This window comes from Panulirus ornatus, chromosome 5 (assembly GCF_036320965.1).
Source record: "Panulirus ornatus isolate Po-2019 chromosome 5, ASM3632096v1, whole genome shotgun sequence".
NCBI lineage: Eukaryota > Metazoa > Arthropoda > Malacostraca > Decapoda > Palinuridae > Panulirus > Panulirus ornatus.
Window position 1 is genome coordinate 19,351,053 of NC_092228.1, and position 23,313 is coordinate 19,374,365.

Here is a 23,313-nt window from a genome sequence, read left to right on the forward strand (position 1 = left end):
AATCAAGATCTATTGGTGTTTAATATTATTGTTGAAATATATGTCACTAAGCCATGTACTGCCAATATGGCGCCGGATGTCAACCAATATACGATCTACTTGAGCAGACAAATTTTGTCAACATATTTTACTTATCTCGTCTGCTGCTAGACGAAGTATTTATCATAATTTCTGCTGATAACCTGCTAATGTATTACCTACATTTACATGAACGCATTTTCATCTAAATATCTAACACTTACCTATTTCAAATTAGTACTGCAGAACACAATCTGTCATTATTCAAAGCTAGAAATACAGAGCAACTGCAAATATCTGCAACATTAATGAGTAAATAGTAATATTACTTACCTTAGGCAGCTGGGCAGGTGTTGGGCTGGAAGTCATCATTCACCTTAAAGCGAAGACATATTGAGGGTAGTAATCACTTCCAAATGTTTACGAAGTAATGACACTATATTTAAGTACAGTTTGTATTTCCTGAAGGATACATTATACAGAAGCCATTTACAATTATCTTGTTTTGTAATATTTCGATCCTATGGTTCCAAAGTCACAAAATTTTTACTTTTGCACCGTAAACATCTATAAACTCTTGAACTTTACAGGTATTTCATTATCCTTTCTACATCCAACCCCACCAAGTTACAAACCACAGTCGTAACACATAAATACAGCCATAGGTGACAGAACCTACATCTTTGGGCGAGCAGCTGTCATTTCGTTTCCATGGCACAGGTGATCACTGTGACCCGACCTACATGACGGTAATGGTTGGATTGTTAACTGTTGTCATTACACACCAAAATCAAACGAGTTTCCAAATTATTCATTGGATTTTATTTATATATGGTTCATACGACCTGTAATATAAATGCTTTCTGAAATGTTAAAAAATACTTTACTGAATGTTTGTTTTTTTAGCGAAAATAGATCACTTGCACTAAAAATATCTTGCATGAATTACTCAGTTTACACCTTAAAAATAAGTCGGAACACTTTAGTATCGCTCTTTACACACACACATCATCACATTACTTCTTGCTCGTTATCAACAAAATGTAATTCACGTATTACACAGCAAGTGTAATGTACACAATATGACCCGCGTGTGACCACCATGGAGAACAGGGCACAACTGATGGCATGGGTTGACCCGGCCATCAACAGAAGGCCGGGTTCAGGCAGCGTCATAACCAGTGGTGTGGATGGATTATTATTGGGATGTAAAACCCTATGCCGTCTCTATTGATGTAATCAAATTCAAACTAATAAATACATGGTCATTATTTTTTCTATCAATCACCATAGATAAGTTGGGATTATGTAAATAGACGTGGTAAATAGATTGGCGTGCAATGGTCGCTTGCTAAACGGCAAAGATGGTGGTGGTGGTTGAGGGGGGGGGGGTCATTATGACGTGGTTATCTAATTTGAGAAAACCAGATGCTAGACATGTAGATTTCCTTTGTAATCATAAGGGGAGCTTTCATAAACTTCTATGAAAATGGTACTTTTCCATTTAATCACTAAAGCTCGGGGAAGGCTTATAACTGTATGATTGAGTCTACAGTAACCATATACTGACCAAAGACTATGTATCCTGACCTTTGGTATACATGAACACAAGTGCATATCCATATTTGCTGGGGAGGTTGGGGGACGACTTAATACTTCGCAAAGATAACGATGATCAGCCCAGATCAGGAATGATATGTAGGAAAACGTTGCTTATGAAAGTTACCATTTGGTTGTTGTTGTTATTTGGGTATTACATATAATCTCTAATATACGTAAAATTCTCACAAAACTAATCACAGCTGAAGGTAAGATAACTTAGAGGCCGACGACCAAATTCACATCGAAAGTACATTTGATAACATAAAAAGCTGATTCCTATAAGCAAGGGATATTTGTTTAATGAAACATTAATATGTTTATACAGATAGATTTCATTACTACAAACATGTCAGAGTTTTGGATCGGCGGTGAAACGAAGTTGTTCCCTTGATCACTTACATAAATCAGAGCAACAGGTAAACATACATTTGTTTTCTCTTTTGAAGTATGTAAAGGATTAGAATAAAATTAACAGTTTATAAATCGTCGTTAAGTATACTGTACAGTACACTGTACACCTCAAAAAGGAAAGGAGGGAGACACTGTTCCAGGCGCCCATTCCCCTGGTAGTCCCTGTAATGAAAAGACTGTACACTCATTCATCACCTGCCCTGTACACGTTTCCAACAGACACACACACACACTTCTTGACCTGTGGTCTTGCCCTGTAGTAATGGCTTAAATCCTGAGCACCGCAGAAATTTCATATATTTGGTATTACCGGGCTCGTGGGTATTGAGGGTCTTGGAAGAGGGTTTATCTGGGATGTGGGGATTCTGATAGAGTTGAAGTTTAAGACCGAATTGGGAGGGCAGTTGTCCCATGCATGATGACTTAATTTTGTGTATGTGTTTTGTTATTGTTATATTTGCTGGAGGCTGGTGGATCTGTGAGGGGAGGCTGCTGAAGTAAGCTTTTAATTTCTCATGAAGGGTTGGTGTTTAGTTATGGAATGGTCTGGGTGGGAGTCTAATGCTGTTTCACAGAATCGAGTGCCAACCATGTTGAGGTAAGAATGTATTGGAAAAGTCTTTGTTACATTGTACAGCTGTCAAGTGTCTGTAGCAGCTAGTCTGCCAGTGTCTGTTCCAAGTGCACTATTTTGCATGGTTTATAGTTTCGTTGTATTTCCTTTGGAAAGGGCAGAAAACCAAGCAAGTTGTACTTTAAAGTGGAGAGAATGAATTGCCTGTAGATGTTCAAAATCAGATGCCGGTTGGTCTTTGAGCGTATTCAGTTTATGTGTTAATTTTGTGTTGACTTTTGTGTTGATATGATTGGTGTGGGAAATGAAGGCAACGTGTGTACTATGCCTACAATCATTAGTGTATCCTCCAATGGGAGTGACTGTCCATTCAAGTTGACTTTAAGGAGTGAGCTATAGTTTTGTCTACCTAGGGATATAAGAGTAAATGAAGACTTCTGTTATGGGTGAGCCACTGTTTCGTCAAAATACTTACTTCGTCTCCTCCTCACCTAACCTCACCAACTCTAATTTGCACTCTTTTTCAGTCTGCAATTTTCCTATTGATCTCTTGCCTCTTTCTTTTATACATCTCCCAATCACTTCACTCCCTTCCTACAAATAGAGTCTATATACCTCCCTTTCCTTTTGCAATAACATCCTAATTTAAACATTCCACTACTCTTTTTACAACTGTCCACCTCACAATTGCTTTACGCAATGCTTTACGCTTCTCTTTAACATGTAAGTAGTACTTCCCTTCCCCTTGCTTTATTTACTTACCTTTTGTCATTCTGCAATCAATCTCTCCAGGTATTTCTTCCAGAGAGCCTCTTTTCCAAGCTTACTAATATTCATAACCCTTTACCCACTCATACGATTTCCTCTATTCCTAAAGTCTTTAATAACTTTCACCCTTACCTCCAAGTAATAATCAAGCACATTCAAATCCATGAGTTTCTCCTTTGCATGCCTGTCAATTAGTACATAATCCAATAATGCCTCCCTATCATCTTTCCTACAAATCCATATATTCCATGGTATTCCAATCCCCAGTCCTCTTTCAGCATGCAACACTATAAACTGTTTATCATTCTTATTCACACTGCCACATACCTCATGCCCCCAGTTTTACCCTCAACAGCCACAATACCCATCATCCATTACTAATATTCAATCCTTGCATCAAAACTGCTGACACACTCACTCAGTTCCTCCCAAAACACTTGCCTTTCTTATTCTTCAAGAAGTATAATGTACACTATGAAGCTTCAATTTGGAGTAAAAATACTTCATTTAGATGGTCCTTCTATGTTCACTACCAAGTATCTGAAAAATCTGTATGGCATATGAAGGTCACAAATTATTCAAACACTTACGACAAAGTTTTATGAAATAAATATATTCATCGTTATTATCAATAAAATCTTTTTGTATGTTTATAAAAGTATTTCTTGAAATCTTTATGCATGTCTTGGGTCACAATCTATTTAAGAACTTATCAGAAAATTAAACTACATAATATAAAGTCATTAACCTCTATTCTAAACACATAAAAATACATTTAGAATCCATTAGCCAGGAGATCAGTGAATTTTATAGTAACACCACGATTCCATAACTTTTCTTGTAAACATCTCCACCTCTTAAGTTTCCTTGGTACATATATAGACCTCAGTTTAGGGCAGTGTTTTAGTATTACACACAGATGGTCATCTATATCAGCATCATTCACAGTATCAAGCACCGGTAAAATCAGCACCATTATATGGTTACCTTTATGCTCATTTATAATTACACGTAAATTTTCTATGGCAAACGTACTTATACACAAACTTTCAACAAAACAGCATGCGGACAAAAACATTTGCATTAACTCAACATTTTCTGGATGGGCAGCATTGAGCATGAACTGTAAAGTCTTCACTTTTGGCCACTTGCATTTAATGTCAGCTCCTAATAATATACCTTCATATGATCCATTTCCTGTGATCGCTATGTTCTCTAAATTAGGACAAAGGGACACAATTGATATAATATGTTGCTGAGTTGTTGTTGCCGTAGAATGTAGCTGTAGACCCAGTGATTTCAGTCGGTGACCATGAAGACTTAGAACGGGATGCAAAATAGATTGTAAATGCACAATGTCACCACCAGCAGTAAGAGCCTCTATCTTACTGCATTCAGACAACACATTAGTTAGAGTCTCTATAATTTGGGTGGCTCTCATCTTACAAGGGCCTCTTAGCTCGCAGCGTGAACACTGGCAATCTGTGCCTCTTGCAAAAACCAAGGATACATCTTGGAGACCAGGAAATAACTGTGGCAAGTACCCAACATCCACACTGCAAATCAGTCTATCTGTTGCTGAGTTCCTATTGGAGTCTGAGAGATCTAAAGTTGTCAGTAACAAACTTTCCAAATTATACTGCTTACCACTTAATCCAGGTATTTTAGTAAGAGCATAATTATGGTTGAAATCATTAACACGCCAATTTAGTGTTTTTAGGTTTGGATAGTATGTAAGAATTGCTGTCTTTATGAAGTTGTCATTCCAGTTTTGATGTGAATTTTGTCTTTGGTACCATAAATGCTTTAATGCTGGAAACTGAGGCTCGAGACAGCTATTTCTACCATCATGACTAGATATATATTCTATCCACGGCCTACCTAACAAAGATACACAAAATACATCCTTGGTTAAGGATCCAAATGAGTCTATCAATACTAGTTCTTCTAACTGTTTAGAAAAGCACTTGAGTTTACTTAGTGCAACAAGATGAACACTCTTCCCTGCTAGATGAATACTCCTGATTTTTGTACAACTCTTAAACAGTGCCTGTAGGACTGACTTCATATCATCAGTATCTTTAAAGTCAAATGATATGATAACTTTCTCAACTGGAAAAGGACCACACGTCTGTAAAACTCGAATGAAGGCATTAAGGTATGCTACATCAGAAGTAGAATACTCAAAAATGAAATCCCCATCACTGTCACCCCACGTCACATCTCTGCCTTCCCACTCAACCCCAGTACTAAATACAAACTCTTCCAAAAGCAGAAGTTTCAATATTGATGCTTTCAAGAAGTTCACTTGAGACTGACATGATATATATTCAGCTACAGATGCAATCCTCTGTTTCAAAAGTCGAGATGCAGGGTTGCTGATACTAGCAGATGCTGTGCACTCTAGGCTGGATAAATGTTGCCTGAGGTTCTTCTGAAAAAATAATTAAAGACACTGACAATAATCAAAAAATATTTTGTCTAAACAACCCAGCCTTGGGCATTACACTGAAATTATCAGTACACTACAATAAAGTTTTGATCAAACATTTATTTTACCAGTAACTAAAAATGTTCAATTACCACACAAAAAAAATTATAGCAAAAGTACCAATATTTAAGAATAAAAATCTGATCCCTCTTGAATCTCCAACTGCAATTTTACTTAAGTATATTTTCATTTTAAATAAATTTGTAAATGCCAAATATCCTCCCAGAAAGTATGTTTCTGCTTTTGTGCTTCATCATGATTTCAGTTTAAGTAAGCTAATTTCTTAGGCCTAGAAAAAAAGACAAGAAAAATCACCATGATTTTAGTTTAAGTAGGCTAATTTCTTAGGCCTAAAAAAAAAGACAAGAAAAATCATCATGATTTTAGTTTAAGTAAACTAATTTCTTAGGCCTAGAAAAAAGACAAGAAAAATCATCATGATTTCAGTTTAAGTAAGCTAATTTCTTAGGTCTAGTAAAAAGACAAGAAAAATATTCTGGAGATTGTTGGTGGGATGAAGATGCATTTGTAGGGAGCAAATACAATCTTATTCTGAAGTTGGAAAAAAGCTGCAGGCACTGAAGATAGTTTAACATAATAAATAGAGCTATTACAAATCCATAAGCTTCAAGTTACTCAAACATTTCAGATTCTAAATTGTATTATATGTGTAACAGTTTGGTATTGTAGTAAAAAAAAAAAAAGTGCCAAATCATGAATTGGTCATAAATACATAAAAACTAATTAGAAAAATTGAATTCAGGAAAGTGTATGTGTAAATGGAAATGTTAAGAGCACATGTAAATAAAAGCAAGGTTGTTGGGTTTAGCACTGCAAAGAGATGGGCTAAATGGGGTGTGACTTTAAATGGAGAGAATTTGGCAGACGTGAAATGTAGAAAGAGTAATGGTGTTTCACAGACTCTTGCCAGGGGCTCCTGCAGCCTATGGCTTTACTATACCCAGTAACAAGGAAATGTGAACTCCTTTGGAGTGAGAAATTCTTGGATGACACTATACTCCCATTGATATAGCCTCATGAAATGTGACTTTTCACTTGGAGTGTATCCTTGAGCTAGTAAGGTCTATTGGAAAAGTAAAAACTAGAGGGGAGGATTTCCAGCTCCCCACTCCCACCCCTTTTAGTCGCCTTTTACAAAATGCAGGGAATACATGGGAAGTATTCTATCTTCCCTATCCCCAAGGATATATTGGGTTTGTTGTGCTGTCAATGGACTGAACTTGGGCTTGTGAAACATCTGGGGTAAACCATGGAAAGGTTTTTGGGGCCTGGATGTGGATAGGAAGCTGTGGTTTCGATGCATTACACAGGACAGCTAGAGACAGTGTGTGAAGGAATGTGGCCTTTTCTGTCTGTTTTCCTGGTGCTATCTCGCTGAAGCAAGAGGTAGTGATGCTGTTTCCTGTGGGGTGGGGTAGCACCAGGAATGTATGAAGGCAAGCAAGTATGAATATGTACATGTGTACATATGTATAAGTCTGTGTGTGTGTATGTATGTATATGTTGATTTTTCCATTATTTCATTTAACCGCTGTTTCCCACGTCAATGAGGCAGCGCAAGGAAACAGAAGAAGAATGGCCCAACCACCCACACACACACACATATATATATACACATAAATGCCCATATACATACATATACATTTCAATGTATACATACATATACATAAATATATACATATATACACATGTACATATTCATACTCACTGCTTTCATCCATTCCTGTCGCCATCCTGCCACACATGAAATATTATCCCCCCCTACAGTGAGGTAGCATCAGGAAAAGACAAAAAAGCCACATTCGTTCACACTCAGTCTCTAGCTGTCATGTGTAATGCACTGAAACCACAGCTCCCTTTCACATCCAGGCCCCACAGACCTTTTCATGGTTTACCCCAGACACTTCACATGTACAATCCACTGACAGCACGTCGACCCTGGTATACCAGTATAACACAATGTTCCAATTCACTCTATTCCTTGCACACCTTTCACCCTTCTGTGTGTTCAGGCCCCAATCGCTCAAAATCTTTCTCACTCCATCCTTCCACCTCCAATTTAGTCTCCAACTTCTCCTTCTTCCCTCCACCTCTGACATATATATCCTCTTTGTCAATCTTTCCTCACTCATTCTCTCCATGTGTCCAAACCATTTCAAAACACCTGCTCCTGCTCTCTAAACTACACTCTTTTTATTACCACACATCTTTCATCCATTCATTACTTACTCGATCAAACCACCTCACACCACATATTGCCCTCAAACACTTAATTTCCAACACATCCACCCTCCTCCGCACAACCCTATCTATAGCCCATGCCTCGCAACCATATAGCATAGTTGGAACCACTATTCCTTCAAACATGCCCATTTTTGCTCTCCAAGATGACGTTCTCGCCTTCCACACATTCTTCAACGCTCCGCAAACCTTCATCCCCTCCCCACCCTGTGACTCACTTCTGATTCCATGGTTCCATCCACTGCTAAGTCCACTCCCAGATATCTAAAACACTTCACTTCCTCCAGTTTTTCCCCAATCAACTTGTCCCTCAACCCTACTGAACCTAATAACCTTGCTCTTATTCACATTTACTCTCAACTTTCTTCTTTCACACACTTTCCCAAACTCAGTCACCAGCTTCTGCAGTTACTCACCCGAATCAGCCACCAGCACTTTATCATCAGCGAACAACAAGTGACTTGCTTCCCAAGCCCTCTCATCCAGAACAGATTGCATACTTGCCCCTCTCTCCAACACTCATGAATTCACCTCCCTAACCACCCCATCCATAAACAAATCAAACAATCATGGAGATATCATGCTCCACTGCCATAAACTGACATTCACTGGGAACCAATCACTTTCTTCACTTCCTAATCATACACATGCCTTACATCCTTGGTAAAAACTTTTCACTGCTTCTAGCAACTTACCTCCCACTCCATATACTCTTAAGACCTTCCACAAAGCATCTCTATCAACCCTATCATATGCCTTCTCCAGATCCATAAATGCTACATACAAATCCATGTTTTTCTAAGTATTTCTCACATACATTCTTCAAAGTAAACACCTGATCCACACACTTTTGAAACTACACTGCTCTTCCTCAATCTGATGCTCTGTACATGCCTTTACCCTCTCAATCAACACCCTTCCATATAATTTCCCAGGAATACTCAACAAACGTATGCCTCTGTAATTTGAACACTCACCTTTATCCCCTTTGCCTTTGTACAATGGCACTATGAATGCATTCCGCTAATCCTCAGGCACTCCACCATGATCCATAAATACACTGAATATCCTTACCAACCAGTCAACAACACAGTCACTCTCTTTTTTAATAAATTCCACTGCAATACCATCCAAACACATGTACATTTTCATACTTGATTGCCATTTCCCACATTAGCAAGGTAGTGCCAGGAAAAGACGAAGAAAGGCAGCATTTGTTCACATCCATTCTCTAGCTGTCATGAGTAATGCACTGAAACAACAGCTTCCTATCCACAACCAGGCCCCAAAGGCCTTTCCACAGTTTACTCTGCTTTACATGCCCTGGTTCTGGCAAGTGACAACCCCTTTATACCAAATGATTCCATTTCACTCTATCTTGTGCACACCTTTACCCTCCTGAATGTCCAGGCCCAGGTCTCTCAAAAGTATTTTACTTCATCCTTTCATCTCTAGTTTGGTCTACCCGTTGTCCAAGTTCCATCCAGTTCTGAAACATATATTCTCTGGCAACCTTTCCTCATTCATTCTCTCCTTATGTCCAAACCATTTCAGCACACCCTCTTCAGCTCTCTCAACCACACTCTTTCTATGTACCTTGCATCCATTCAATATCATTGGGACTACTATAACATCAAACAAACCCATTTTTATACTTTCAGATTGAGATCTCTCTTTCTACACATTTATCATCCATGGAATCTTTGCCCCTTCATCCATTCAGTGACTCACTTCTGCTTCCATGGTTTCATATGCTGCCACTTTCTCTTCTAGGTATCTAAAACACCCCACTTCCTCCAGGTTCTCTTCATGCAAACTCACACCCCAGCTAAGCAACCTGTCCCTCTGCAATGCAAAGCCTTGCTTTTATTCACATTTACTCTCAACTTTCTCCTTTCACACACTCTCCAAAACTCGGACACCAACCTCTGCACTTCCTCACTCAAATCTACTATCAGTGCTAAGTCATCAGCAAACAACAACTGACTCACTTCCCATGCCTCCTCACCCCCTGCAGACTGCAAACCTCCCCCCCCCCCTCTTGAAGAGCCTCGCATTTCCCTTGCTCACTACCCTATCTATACACAAATTAAAAGCAACAGTACCATCACACACACACCTTGCTCATCTACACATGCTATGTATCTTTTGAGTTATAGTTTGAAGTGGAATATTAACCAAACTGCTCATGAGGAGAATGTAAGACATGGAAGGAATAATGCACTGGCAAACACTGTGATGAATGGATACATGAACATATGCACAAACAGAAAAATAAATCTTAATATCAGGACTATTATTTCTATCTTTAAAAAGAAAACAAAAGTACCATATCTGCTTATCTATTGTATCTTAACCTTTTGAGGAAACAAAGATGGAAAGCAAGGTGTAAATTCATATCAGTCATAGAAGTTTCCATTCTTCATAAAGATGCCTGTGAAATTTTATAGAATGGATAGATGAACACTGGAAAACTTCTAAACATGGGTTATTCAGTAAATTGGGATTGTAATATGGAAAGTTATAATTTGTCCTTTCACTGATGACTGATATACAAATAGCCTGATCACCAATGAAAATGTGAATCATAACGATGAAGTAAGAGCTTAAGTGTTAAAGTGGTATGACAAATAAAAGATATTTTTTATATTTTATTATACTTTGTCGCTGTCTCCCGTGTTTGCGAGGTAGCGCAAGGAAACAGACGAAAGAAATGGCCCAACCCCCCCCATACACATGTATATACATACGTCCACACACGCAAATATACATACCTACACAGCTTTCCATGGTTTACCCCAGACGCTTCACATGCCCTGATTCAATCCACTGACAGCACGTCAACCCCGGTATACCACATCGCTCCAATTCACTCTATTCCTTGCCCTCCTTTCACCCTCCTGCATGTTCAGGCCCCGATCACACAAAATCTTTTTCACTCCATCTTTCCACCTCCAATTTGGTCTCCCTCTTCTCCTCGTTCCCTCCACCTCCGACACATATATCCTCTTGGTCAATCTTTCCTCACTCATTCTCTCCATGTGCCCAATCCACTTCAAAACACCCTCTTCTGCTCTCTCAACCACGCTCTTTTTATTTCCACACATCTCTCTTACCCTTACGTTACTCACTCGATCAAACCACCTCACACCACACATTGTCCTCAAACATCTCATTTCCAGCACATCCATCCTCCTGCGCACAACTCTATCCATACCCCACGCCTCGCAACCATACAACATTGTTGGAACCACTATTCCTTCAAACATACCCATTTTTGCTTTCCGAGATAATGTTCTCGACTTCCACACATTCTTCAAGGCTCCCAGAATTTTCGCCCCCTCCCCCACCCTATGATCCACTTCCGCTTCCATGGTTCCATCCGCTGCCAGATCCACTCCCAGATATCTAAAACACTTCACTTCCTCCAGTTTTTCTCCATTCAAACTCACCTCCCAATTGACTTGACCCTCAACCCTACTGTACCTAATAACCTTGCTCTTATTCACATTTACTCTTAACTTTCTTCTTCCACACACTTTACCAAACTCAGTCACCAGATTCTGCAGTTTCTCACATGAATCAGCCACCAGCGCTGTATCATCAGCGAACAACAACTGACTCACTTCCCAAGCTCTCTCATCCCCAACAGACTTCATACTTGCCCCTCTTTCCAAAACTGATGTGAAAAAATAATAGTTTATCTAACTGAAAATAGTGGAAGCATAAGAGGAGACTGTAGAAGAAACGATTATATCTAAGAATGAGTGAGCACATATGACATATATTAAGAGGGGAGTTTGCAGTGACAACCCTAGTTCCTTAGTTCAGCTTAATGTAAAAGAAGAGGATCTGTATACATTTGTAGAAGGTTACAAAATCTAACTAGTTCTCATATCCAAATAACAAGAGTTCTGATTTTCCTTGTATATAAAATATAAAAAAGATTCTGTGATTTAGGTCGGCTGACTAAACTTGTTTCATATGTGCCAATTGAAATATGGTTACAAAAAAAGGTAAGGACCAACTGGCATGAAAAAAAAAAATCTTTCAACTATTATTCTTTTCAGTGCTACAACTGAAAGCACTTTACTTTTGACCTAACAACTTTAGTTTTTAGCCTAACTCTTTCTCCCTTTTTAGCACATGACCGCATACTTCTTAAGCCTAAGTATATCTTACCTTATACAGAGCATTTGTAACACTTTATACTTGTCAGACCATCTCCAATCTCAGTGTACAGTATTGTTTCATGTCTATTGATGCCAATACTGTACTTCTATAAAGCAGATCCCTAAAGTACCCTTTACCAGAGCAATACTGTTACTTCAGAAACAAACAACTTGTTTCCTATTTAAAGCTCTCAAACTAGTAAAAACTCAGAAAAAACTAAATTTAAATGGAGAGAAATAAGGAGAAATGCCAAGTAGGAAAAACAAATGCAAAATCTAAACATGCAGAAATTAAGAGAATGCCAACTTTTTCTCACCAAACACTGGGAGATTATAATTTTTTGAGTGGATCCATTGTGATCTCGGAATGCAGATGTTGCCAGCTGAGTAACACACACACTGTGAAGAAGATTCTGAGCAATGCAGTCAGCAGCCCACTCTTGCAGACTTTTCATTGGAGTCATAATGAACTATTCCTTAACTGAAAGCATAAAAATATTCTGTCATACATTACGAATGCATGGCAAAATCACAGAATCTGGTTGTGAGGAATAATGGTAAAGTGTATGGATTAGAAGACTAAACAGTGTGAAAGGCCTAAAGTGATGATGATGACAAGACATAGAAGGGGAATGTTTAACAGGTCTACATTTAAAGTGATAAAGAATAGGACAGAGTAGGAGAATCAGCAAGCCTATGCCTAGAGTGACAGTCTCATATTAATGAATGGAAGACACAGGCCTCACTTTTTGCCATAACTGGTTTCTGGCTTAAATGTGCAGGTCCTGACTTTTAATATCCTAAACTTGACACTTTCAAGAGCAGGCCAGTGAGTTAGTTGTGGTGACCATAAGTTGCCAAATGCCATGAAACATTCACTCATAAGAAAAATAACTCAGTCCTCATTTCCTAGTCAGTGACTGCATCATGTGCTGCACCATTCAAGTTTTATAATTTGCTTATGGCTGGATACCCTAGCTTTAATCATGTTTTATAGATGCAGGTCTATGGGGCCTGACTGCAGATATGGGCCTGTGGTTTCTGGGCATTACACATGACAGCTAGAGAGTGGATGTCAATGAGTGAGGTCATTTCTTTGTCTGCTCATATCATTACCTTACTGACAGGAAATGGGGAACAGTTTGAATAGGAAAAGAAGAAGCAACAGATCACAAAAGCAAAACGGTGCAACAGATCAGTAAATCAAATATAATAAGTCAGGAGAGTAACAAACTTAATGAGAACATAAAGCATACTTAAAAAAACATGTGGGTTATCCATTGATTTACTGCTTAAATGTCTCTGCATGCCCCCCTCACCACGAAATTGGACCAGTCAAATAGTAAATAGACTTTAGTTTGTTTTTAATTGTTTTAAAGTTGCTTAGGTGTGCTTTATAATGCTGGCACATTAAACATGTAATAAGAGATGACATAGGCCTTCAGAAATGCTAGTTGTATCTATGGGTGTAAGGTAAACAACTCCCACATCCCGCCTCCCAACCATGCTTAGATTGCGGCTGTCACTACATGGTATAAGATATATTACTTTATTCACGGCTTCATATTTGGTAAAATGTGTCCTCCATTTTCTACAGGTTCTTTGTTTAGAAGAGACACTTGACTTTTTCTCATTCCATACACACATGAAGAACAGAAAGAATTTTTCCATGCAATGCATGAAAAGGGATGAATGTCCTAGGCCTAAAGTACTGACCAAGAATGATATGGAAGGGGTGCAGTAAACTAAGAAAAATTTTTAAGTCATGATCATTACAGAAGAGGAAGGAAAGAGGGTTTGAAAGTATGATGGGTAAGAACAGGGGAAGAATGATGGGAACAGGCCAAAAGCTATTAAGATTCTATTGCCATGGCCACCACCTCATATTTGAAAAAACAGTAGGTGCTGAAGCATGAAAACCCATTTCTCTAACGTAGGCAGATTCATACAGACATCTGAACTTGAGCTTTGTGAAAGTTAGCACTTCACTTCTAAATTGGGTGTATCCAACTTGGAGGAGTCAGTGTGTTCAATCTCCATAACACCCATGAGGCCAGCTGATGCTCATTTACAGAGTCCCAGATAAGGTCTATAACATTACTGGACAGCAGTGATGTAGCAAAGAGCTGGCAACATATCCTATCAAGAGAGTCTGTCCTGTCCCTTGGGCCTGTTATTATTCAGACTCATGATGTCTTTCCAAAAAGGAAACGGAGAAGAATGATGGCTGATCATTCTGTTTACAATTGGGGAATGATTTTTCATACTTACAAACCTACATTTCTCATCCATAGAAAGAGCCCTATTGAGCATCTGGGAGCATAACCTCATGATGGAGTAGGGGACAAAGAAAAAAAAAAATTCCTTTGGCATCAACTTGGCCTTCATTGTGGATTGTTCTCAAATGAATGGAGAATTTCTAGATCAACATAAGGGATAACAGCTAGAGCTAGGCATAGGTGTCATTTCAAAATATGAGTTGTTGAAAGTCACAAACATCTTACTATAATTTCATCCAAGAGAGATTCCTTCAGAAAGCCACAACGTAATCCATTTGATTAACAACACTGGCTCTAGTAGACGAATCTGGCAGTAAAAGGAGTATCAACTTCTGGATGCAACATGAATGTTTCCTTCCTATCAAAAAAGGCTCAATGATCCTGAATGACCACAAAGAATTTTCTAATGTAAATTTCAAGTCTCATTTTAGCTTGAAACTTTGTTTTGAAAAACCTTAACCATAAATGCTAAATCCTAACTTCTGAGGATTCTGCAGCAAAACAATGATAACTCTTCTTGAGCCTAAAGGTAGAAGGATCAGACTTCATCTATCTATCTATATCTCCAATGCCTGTTCCAACTGGAACTCTCTCAAAGGGGTGGCAACAGCAACAGTCAACATAACAAGTGAACTCCTGGGCTGCTTCTTAGCCTTTAGTGCCTCACCCTTAACAGGCCAATGGTAGAGGGTACCCCTGGTGCAGTGTTTCCATAGGATCCTACATAATGCTCCAGCCTAAATGTTCCTAGCTACTACTTCTATCTACTGCTCCTACCATTTTGCAAAAGGCAGGGCAAGCGCATAAAGCTCACTGCAAGAAAAACTATAGTTATGAAGAATGAGCTGTGTGAGTTAAGTGTTGTCAAGTGTTACGTATGACAGGGAGAGACTGTACGTTTGCAGACAAAATGCCAGTTGTCCATGTGTTAGTGAAGCAGAAAGAAAAGATAGCTAACTGGGTCACAAGAGTTCAACTTGATATTGACAAAAGTGCTGGCTCATTAAGCAGATGTCACTAACCCTCCCGATACCCAGGTGGGTAATACTGGTAATACACCATCTTGGTCGTTGGCTGCCAATCAGCTACTACCACCAAAGTTCCATCAAAGTAAAGAAAATGGGAAGTTTTAATTAAAGAACTTACTAACAATAAGAATTAATGAAGGTGACCCACACTAACCTACTTTAATGTACTTAATTTTGATCCACAAGCTCCAGACAGTATTAGGAAACTTTAAAATCGGCTCCAAAGAAACTTCACAAAGCAGTAACAGAAACTTTTAAACCTTACTAACTGTCAGAATACTATAAAAGAAAACCAACAGCAAACCCTGCTGAAGGATCTGTCATAATAGAATAAGTGACACATGTAACAGGGTTCTCTGGGATCAACAGTAAATTTTAACATCGCTAAGAAAATCAAGGTCAGAGATGTGCCTGACAATTGAGTACTTTATAAATTTGAATGAGGTCACAAAATGTCTGGAAGAGTTTGGAAATCAGTGAAGTCACTACACAATTACTAATTCAACTACACTAACACACCATAGCTATGAATAATTTCATGGCTTGCCTAATTAACAAGAGGGAATCCCTCATTATATAACATGAACTCAATGATTGATGTGATATTTTCCCAATGACAGCTTGTAGACAGCTTGTCATATGGATTGTGGTCAGCTTAACTTGGCTTCTGACATTAGCCTGTAGACTTTAAGTAGACAGGTTGTCTTGGCTTGTAGACAGCAGCATGTCAACAGCTTGTCTTGGTTTGGAGACAGTATGTAAACAGCTTGCCATGGCTGGCAGACAGTGAGTTGTGGCTTGTGACAGCAGTCTGTAGAGGATTTTCTAAGGTTTCCTTGGCCTGTGTAGCTGCTACTCTGCATCTTATGTTTCTAGACACCTGGTCATGACTAAAAAGATGTCCTGTACACTGGATAGACAAATTTCCTGAATCTAAGGCTTCCTGAAGTGCACAGACCAGAAACACCATTTTCAGAGTGTGAAGAATACAAAGGTTTTAATCATTTTGCCTAAGTAAGGGTGCAGCCTCTGATACTCCCTTTCTCAATGACATTACATGTGTTTAGAGAAAGGCTAATAACTTTTTTACCAAATCTAATAACCTCTTAATCATGAGACTGATGGTATCTTACACTCCCAGCAATTTCTTGTACAGTAGTTTGAAAATGGCATTTAACTCCACAGTTGCCTAACCATCCTCTTCATGTATGCTAATTGGCAAATATAGTCAGCAAATATCTCATAATCTGAAGAAAATATAGTTCAGCTTCATTAGATTAATTCATGGACTCAGTTGATCTGTCTTACTGAAAGTTGTAACTTGTACAAAAGTAGATTTTGAAGAATGTTTTTAAAAACTTGCTCTCCAGAACACTATCCAGTAAATTTTGAGACTCTTTACCATCCCTGGGGGTTTGGATGCTTTAACTCCTGTCTTTTGTTGAGATAACTGCCTCTTACCCTCTGCTAAACCATCCATTATGTAGAAGTAGTCTGCTTGTGCATCCCCAAGTCTTCCCTAACAATCAGTGCCTTTACATTTGTGAAATGTTATTGTCCTGCTCATTGCCAGGGTCATAAATGACCTCCCACCACATAATTCTCACAACATTGATGTCAACCATCAATTAAAGGGATTTTTTTAATGAAAGAACAGAGGGGAAAGTAAAACCAGAAAAAAAATGCTCAAAAGGAAACCACACCAGGGAGTTTTTCCTTCTCTAAAACTTATATATCCTTCTAGGGTAAGAAAGCCTCACAAGATTGAAAGCATGCTTAAGAAAAACTTTTAAATTAGCATTTGACTAAACCCAATATACTTATCTCAATAATTATCCTGAAGCATTCTAGGATCCATCTTCTCTGAAGTCAGTATCCCCAGCACCACAAAAGGTAGACCTCTAAGGCTAGACCAAGGTAAGGTTTGTTGATCTCCTTTAATGAAAGGGTTCCCAAGAAGACCAATGTAAAACTAACTTCTACACAACATAAACTCTAGAAAACAGGATAGGTTGGGACATAAAATGTTTTTCATCCAAAAAGTGATACCCCTTGCATGGAGGGACTTTAAGTTTCCAGGACGAACAAAAAGATGTTCCCATGCCAGTTTCTAATGATCTCTACAAAGTCTCTACGAGAGATAACTGACATGAGAAATTATACTTATTAGTCATAGCCTTCCAAGAATAAGTAACAAAAGGGGTATTTCTACATTTACATATTTCATTTTTAATGGTGACTCTACAGTGTAGGGCTTTTATTTATCTTAACCTAAGACATGCCATCTTCAAAAATCACTATGTGTAATTTATTAACCCTTTTTCTCAAGCCCAAGGCTAAAAGAGAAAGTTTTCATAAGACATGAAGCAGTTAAAATGCCACAAAAATCAGAGACTGTTGATGGTCTAGGAATTTTGAAAGTCTCCAATCAGGATAAGCCAGAGCTTTGATGTAGGGCTCCTGCAAAAAGGTATTGTGGTCTAGAAAAACTAAAAGTACCACCTGAGGAAAGTTGCATGGCTGAAGTTTCTGGCATCAATATTGTCTCTCCCACACTGGGGTTACAAGTCAATATACCCTGAGAACCATTTAGCAGAAGAATTTTTCCCAGAGTTCCTTGGGGAAAAAAGAGAAATTTGTCTCCAAAAACTCTGGTCCAAGGATATAGCTTATGCCCATTGTTGAATATCAGGAAGACAAAGCCACCATAATGAAAGAATCTAACTGAATGCATCTTTCCCTACAGATATTTCTCTTGTCACGGAATTAGATCTCAAGAAGGCATCTATCCACACTACATAAATGCTTTGAATATAGGAATCCTGAAGAGATGGACCTTTGCACTTTCCATGGGGAAGAATTTCTTTCCATCATCCTTAAGAGAGTAAGGGATCTGAATGAGAATTTATTCATCAGACTGTGGATGGTCACAGTGTGGTCCATCAGCAATAAGATTCCACAAACTCAAGACATTCTAGTAAATGAAAAAGCACAAAACCAATAGCTCCTATGTTGAGCTGCCAAGACTTTTGTTTCTTCTCTCAACAAAATGCTCTAACATGACCCTACAATGAATGGACTTGAAACATTCATCCAAACTCCAAATAGGTTGGTGGGGCTGTCCAAGGAATAAGCCTTGGGAGATTTCTTACATATGTCCACCAACTGAAGTTTTTGGGTGAGACCTTCTGGTGATCTGTTTAACAGATGGAAAAGCTTTTATCCAAAATACAGTGTTACCATGTCTTTGTAATGAGCTGCAAAGATACTTTTCCCAAAGGATGTCCAAGTTGACATGGAAACCTATAATCTGGTGCTAAACTGTTATGGCAGCATTTGTATTATCCAAGGCTGTGTCCTCCAGAAAACAACACTAATTTACTCCTAGCCAAGTAAAACTCTGAAAGGGAATCAAGCAAGACATTCTAGTCAATGATAAAACCTGACTTTTTGAAAATACTCAGGATTCCCAAGACTTGTCTGGAACATTTCTCCAGTGATTTTGAGTTTACTAGAATATCACTGAGGTAGACTAGAACTACAGCATTGGAAGAGGTAAAGTATGGAGGCAGAAAAGCAGCAACTTGTCAAAACCTAAGGTACAATGAAAAAGCTGAAGGGCATCGCCTTGTACTGTCAAGTATGGACCTATCTTAAACGCCAAAAACTGCCTTGCTCTCGGATGAATTGGAATGTGCTAGTAAGCATCCTTGAGGTCTGTCATGTAATTCACATAAGAGGAATGGTGGCTTCATCGTTTTATGAGGTAACTTGTGAGGAAAAGTTTGGGTTATATTTCTTTCTATGTCTGTGAAAAGTGCTTATATCATGTTCTATGGCATACAACCCTGGTTCTCAAAGAAGAACCAATCTCTAGATCTAACTAGATGTGTCCTGAAAGGAACATGGAAGAACAAAGACATGGTGTAAGCATTTTCCTGTATGACCACGAAATTCTTTGAGAATTTTCACCAGACATAAATATACTTCTTGAGTTTATTGCTTATGAATGTATAACAGTTGTCGGATTGAAGTGTGAATATAGAACAGTTGTGACATGGGTAAATAGATCAGATTAAGTGAGTTTAATATATTAAACCAATAATGTAAATTAGAAACAGCAAGGGGCCCAGAAAAGGTACCTGAGGTACAACTACATTTATAAACTGGGTATCAGAAGCTGTACAGTTTACAGAGGTATATTATATTCAGTTAGTTAGGTAACAGAGGATATCATATATATATTTATTCATTTATTCATTTTGCTTTGTCGCTGTCTCCCACGTTAGCAAGGTAGCACAAGGAAACAGACGAAAGAATGGCCCAACCCACCCACATACACATGTATATACATACACGTCCAAACACGCAAAAATACATACCTATACATCTCATTGTATACATATATATACACACACAGACATATACATATATACACATGTACATAATTCATACTGTGTGCCTTTATTCATTCCCATCGCCACCTCGCCACACATGGAATAACAACCCCCTCCCCCCCTCATGTGTGCGAGGTAGCGCTAGGAAAAGACAACAAAGGCCCCATTCGTTCACACTCAGTCTCTAGCTGTCATGTAATAATGCACCGAAACCACAGCACCCTTTCCACATCAAGGCCCCACAGAACTTTCCATGGTTTACCCCAGACGCTTCACATGCCCTGGTTCAATCCATTGACAGCACGTCGACCCCGGTATACCACATCGTTCCAATTCACTCTATTCCTTGCACGCCTTTCACCCTCCTGCATGTTCAGGCCCCGATCACTCAAAATCTTTTCCACTCCATCTTTCCACCTCCAATTTGGTCTCCCACTTCCCCTCGTTCCCTCCACCTCTGACACATACATCCTCTTGGTCAATCTTTCCTCACTCATTCTCTCCATGTGCCCAAACAATTTCAAAACACCCTCTTCTGCTCTCTCAACCACGCTCTTTTTATTTCCACACATCTCTCTTACCCTTACGTTACTTACTCGATCAAACCACCTCACACCACACATTGTCCTCAAACATCTCATTTCCAGCACATCCATCCTCCTGCGCACAACTCTATCCATAGCCCATGCCTCGCAACCATACAACATTGTTGGAACCACTATTCCTTCAAACATACCCATTTTTGCTTTCCGAGATAATGTTCTCTACTTCCACACATTCTTCAAGGCTCCCAGGATTTTCGCCCCCTCCCCCACCCTATGATCTACTTCCGCTTCCATGGTTCCATCCGCTGCCAGATCCACTCCTAGATATCTAAAACACTTTACTTCCTCCAGTTTTTCTCCATTCAAACTTACCTCCCAATTGACTTGACCCTCAACCCTACTGTACCTAATTACCTTGCTCTTATTCACATTTACTCTTAACTTTCTTCTTTCACACACTTTACCAACCTCAGTCACCAGCTTCTGCAGTTTCTCACATGAATCAGCCACCAGCGCTGTATCATCAGCGAACAACAACTGACTCACTTCCCAAGCTCTCTCATCCCCAACAGACTTCATACTTGCCCCTCTTTCCAAAACTCTTGCATCTACCTCCCTAACAACCCCATCCATAAACAAATTAAACAACCATGGAGACATCACACACCCCTGCTGCAAACCTACATTCACTGAGAACCAATCACTTTCCTCTCTTCCTACACGTACACATGCCTTACATCCTCGATAAAAACTTTTCACTGCTTCTAACAACTTGCCTCCCAAACCATATATTCTTAATACCTTAATACCTTATATATATATATATATATATATATATATATATATATTTTTTTTTTTTTTTTATACCTCGTCGCTGTCTCCCGCGTTTGCGAGGTAGCGCAAGGAAACAGACGAAAGAAATGGCCCAACCCCCCCCCCATACACATGTACATACACACGTCCACACACGCAAATATACATACCTACACAGCTTTCCATGGTTTACCCCAGACGCTTCACATGCCTTGCTTCAATCCACTGACAGCACGTCAACCCCTGTATACCACATCGACTCCAATTCACTCTATTCTTGCCCTCCTTTCACCCTCCTGCATGTTCAGGCCCCGATCACACAAAATCTTTTTCACTCCATCTTTCCACCTCCAATTTGGTCTCCCTCTTCTCCTCGTTCCCTCCACCTCCGACACATATATCCTCTTGGTCAATCTCTCCTCACTCATTCTCTCCATGTGCCCAAACCATTTCAAAACACCCTCTTCTGCTCTCTCAACCACGCTCTTTTTATTTCCACACATCTCTCTTACCCTTACGTTACTTACTCGATCAAACCACCTCACACCACACATTGTCCTCAAACATCTCATTTCCAGCACATCCATCCTCCTGCGCACATCTCTATCCATAGCCCACGCCTCGCAACCATACAACATTGTTGGAACCACTATTCCCTCAAACATACCCATTTTTGCTTTCCGAGATAATGTTCTCGACTTCCACACATTTTTCAAGGCTCCCAAAATTTTCGCCCCCTCCCCCACCCTATGATCCACTTCCGCTTCCATGGTTCCATCCGCTGACAGATCCACTCCCAGATATCTAAAACACTTCACTTCCTCCAGTTTTTCTCCATTCAAACTCACCTCCCAATTGACTTGACCCTCACCCCTACTGTACCTAATAACCTTGCTCTTATTCACATTTACTCTCAACTTTCTTCTTCCACACACTTTACCAAACTCAGTCACCAGCTTCTGCAGTTTCTCACATGAATCAGCCACCAGCGCTGTATCATCAGCGAACAACAACTGACTCACTTCCCAAGCTCTCTCATCCCCAACAGACTTCATACTTGCCCCTCTTTCCAGGACTCTTGCATTTACCTCCCTTACAACCCCATCCATAAACAAATTAAACAACCATGGAGACATCACACACCCCTGCCGCAAACCTACATTCACATATATATATATATATATATATATATATATATATATATATATATATATATATATATATATATATATATATATTATATATATATATATATATTTTTGCTGTCTCCCGCGTTTGCGAGGTAGCGCAAGGAAACAGACGAAACAAATGGCCCAACCCACCCCCATACACATGTATATACATACACGTCCACACACGCAAATATACATACCTATACATCTCAATGTACACATATATATATACACACACAGACACATACATATATACCTATGCACACAATTCACACTGTCTGCCTTTATTCATTCCCATCGCCACCTCACCACACATGGAATACCAATCCCCTTCCCCCCTCATGTGTGCGGGGTAGCGCTAGGAAAAGACAACAAAGGCCTCATTCGTTCACAGTCAGTCTCTAGCTGTCATGCAATAATGCCCGAAACCACAGCTCCCTTTCCACATCCAGGCCCCACACAGCTTTCCATGGTTTACCCCAGACGCTTCACATGCCCTGATTCAATCCACTGACAGCACGTCAACCCCAGTATACCACATCGATCCAATTCACTCTATTCCTTGCCCGCCTTTCACCCTCCTGCATGTTCAGGCCCCGATCACTCAAAATCTTTTTCACTCCATCTTTCCACCTCCAATTTGGTCTCCCACTTCTCCTCGTTCCCTCCACCTCTGACACATATATCCTCTTGGTCAATCTTTCCTCACTCATTCTCTCCATGTGCCCAAACCATTTCAAAACACCCTCTTCTGCTCTCTCAGCCACGCTCTTTTTATTTC

At 39.3% G+C, this 23,313-nt stretch overlaps 1 protein-coding gene across 5 annotated transcripts in view; it reads right to left on the reverse strand.

Moving 5' to 3' along the window:
* Nucleotides 1–459: 459 nt before the first annotated feature.
* The window catches only part of LOC139748618 (uncharacterized), a 155,600-nt gene continuing 132,746 nt past the window's right edge, over nt 460–23,313 (reverse strand). For all 5 annotated transcript variants that reach the window (XM_071661777.1, XM_071661776.1, XM_071661774.1 and 2 more), the window contains 2 exons: nt 12,616–12,779; nt 460–5,807 (listed from right to left, as the gene is read on the reverse strand). In XM_071661777.1, coding sequence (XP_071517878.1) covers nt 4,149–5,807; nt 12,616–12,762 — 1,806 coding nt within the window. In that variant the 5' untranslated portion in view covers nt 12,763–12,779 and the 3' untranslated portion in view covers nt 460–4,148. The remainder of the gene's footprint in view (nt 5,808–12,615; nt 12,780–23,313) is intronic.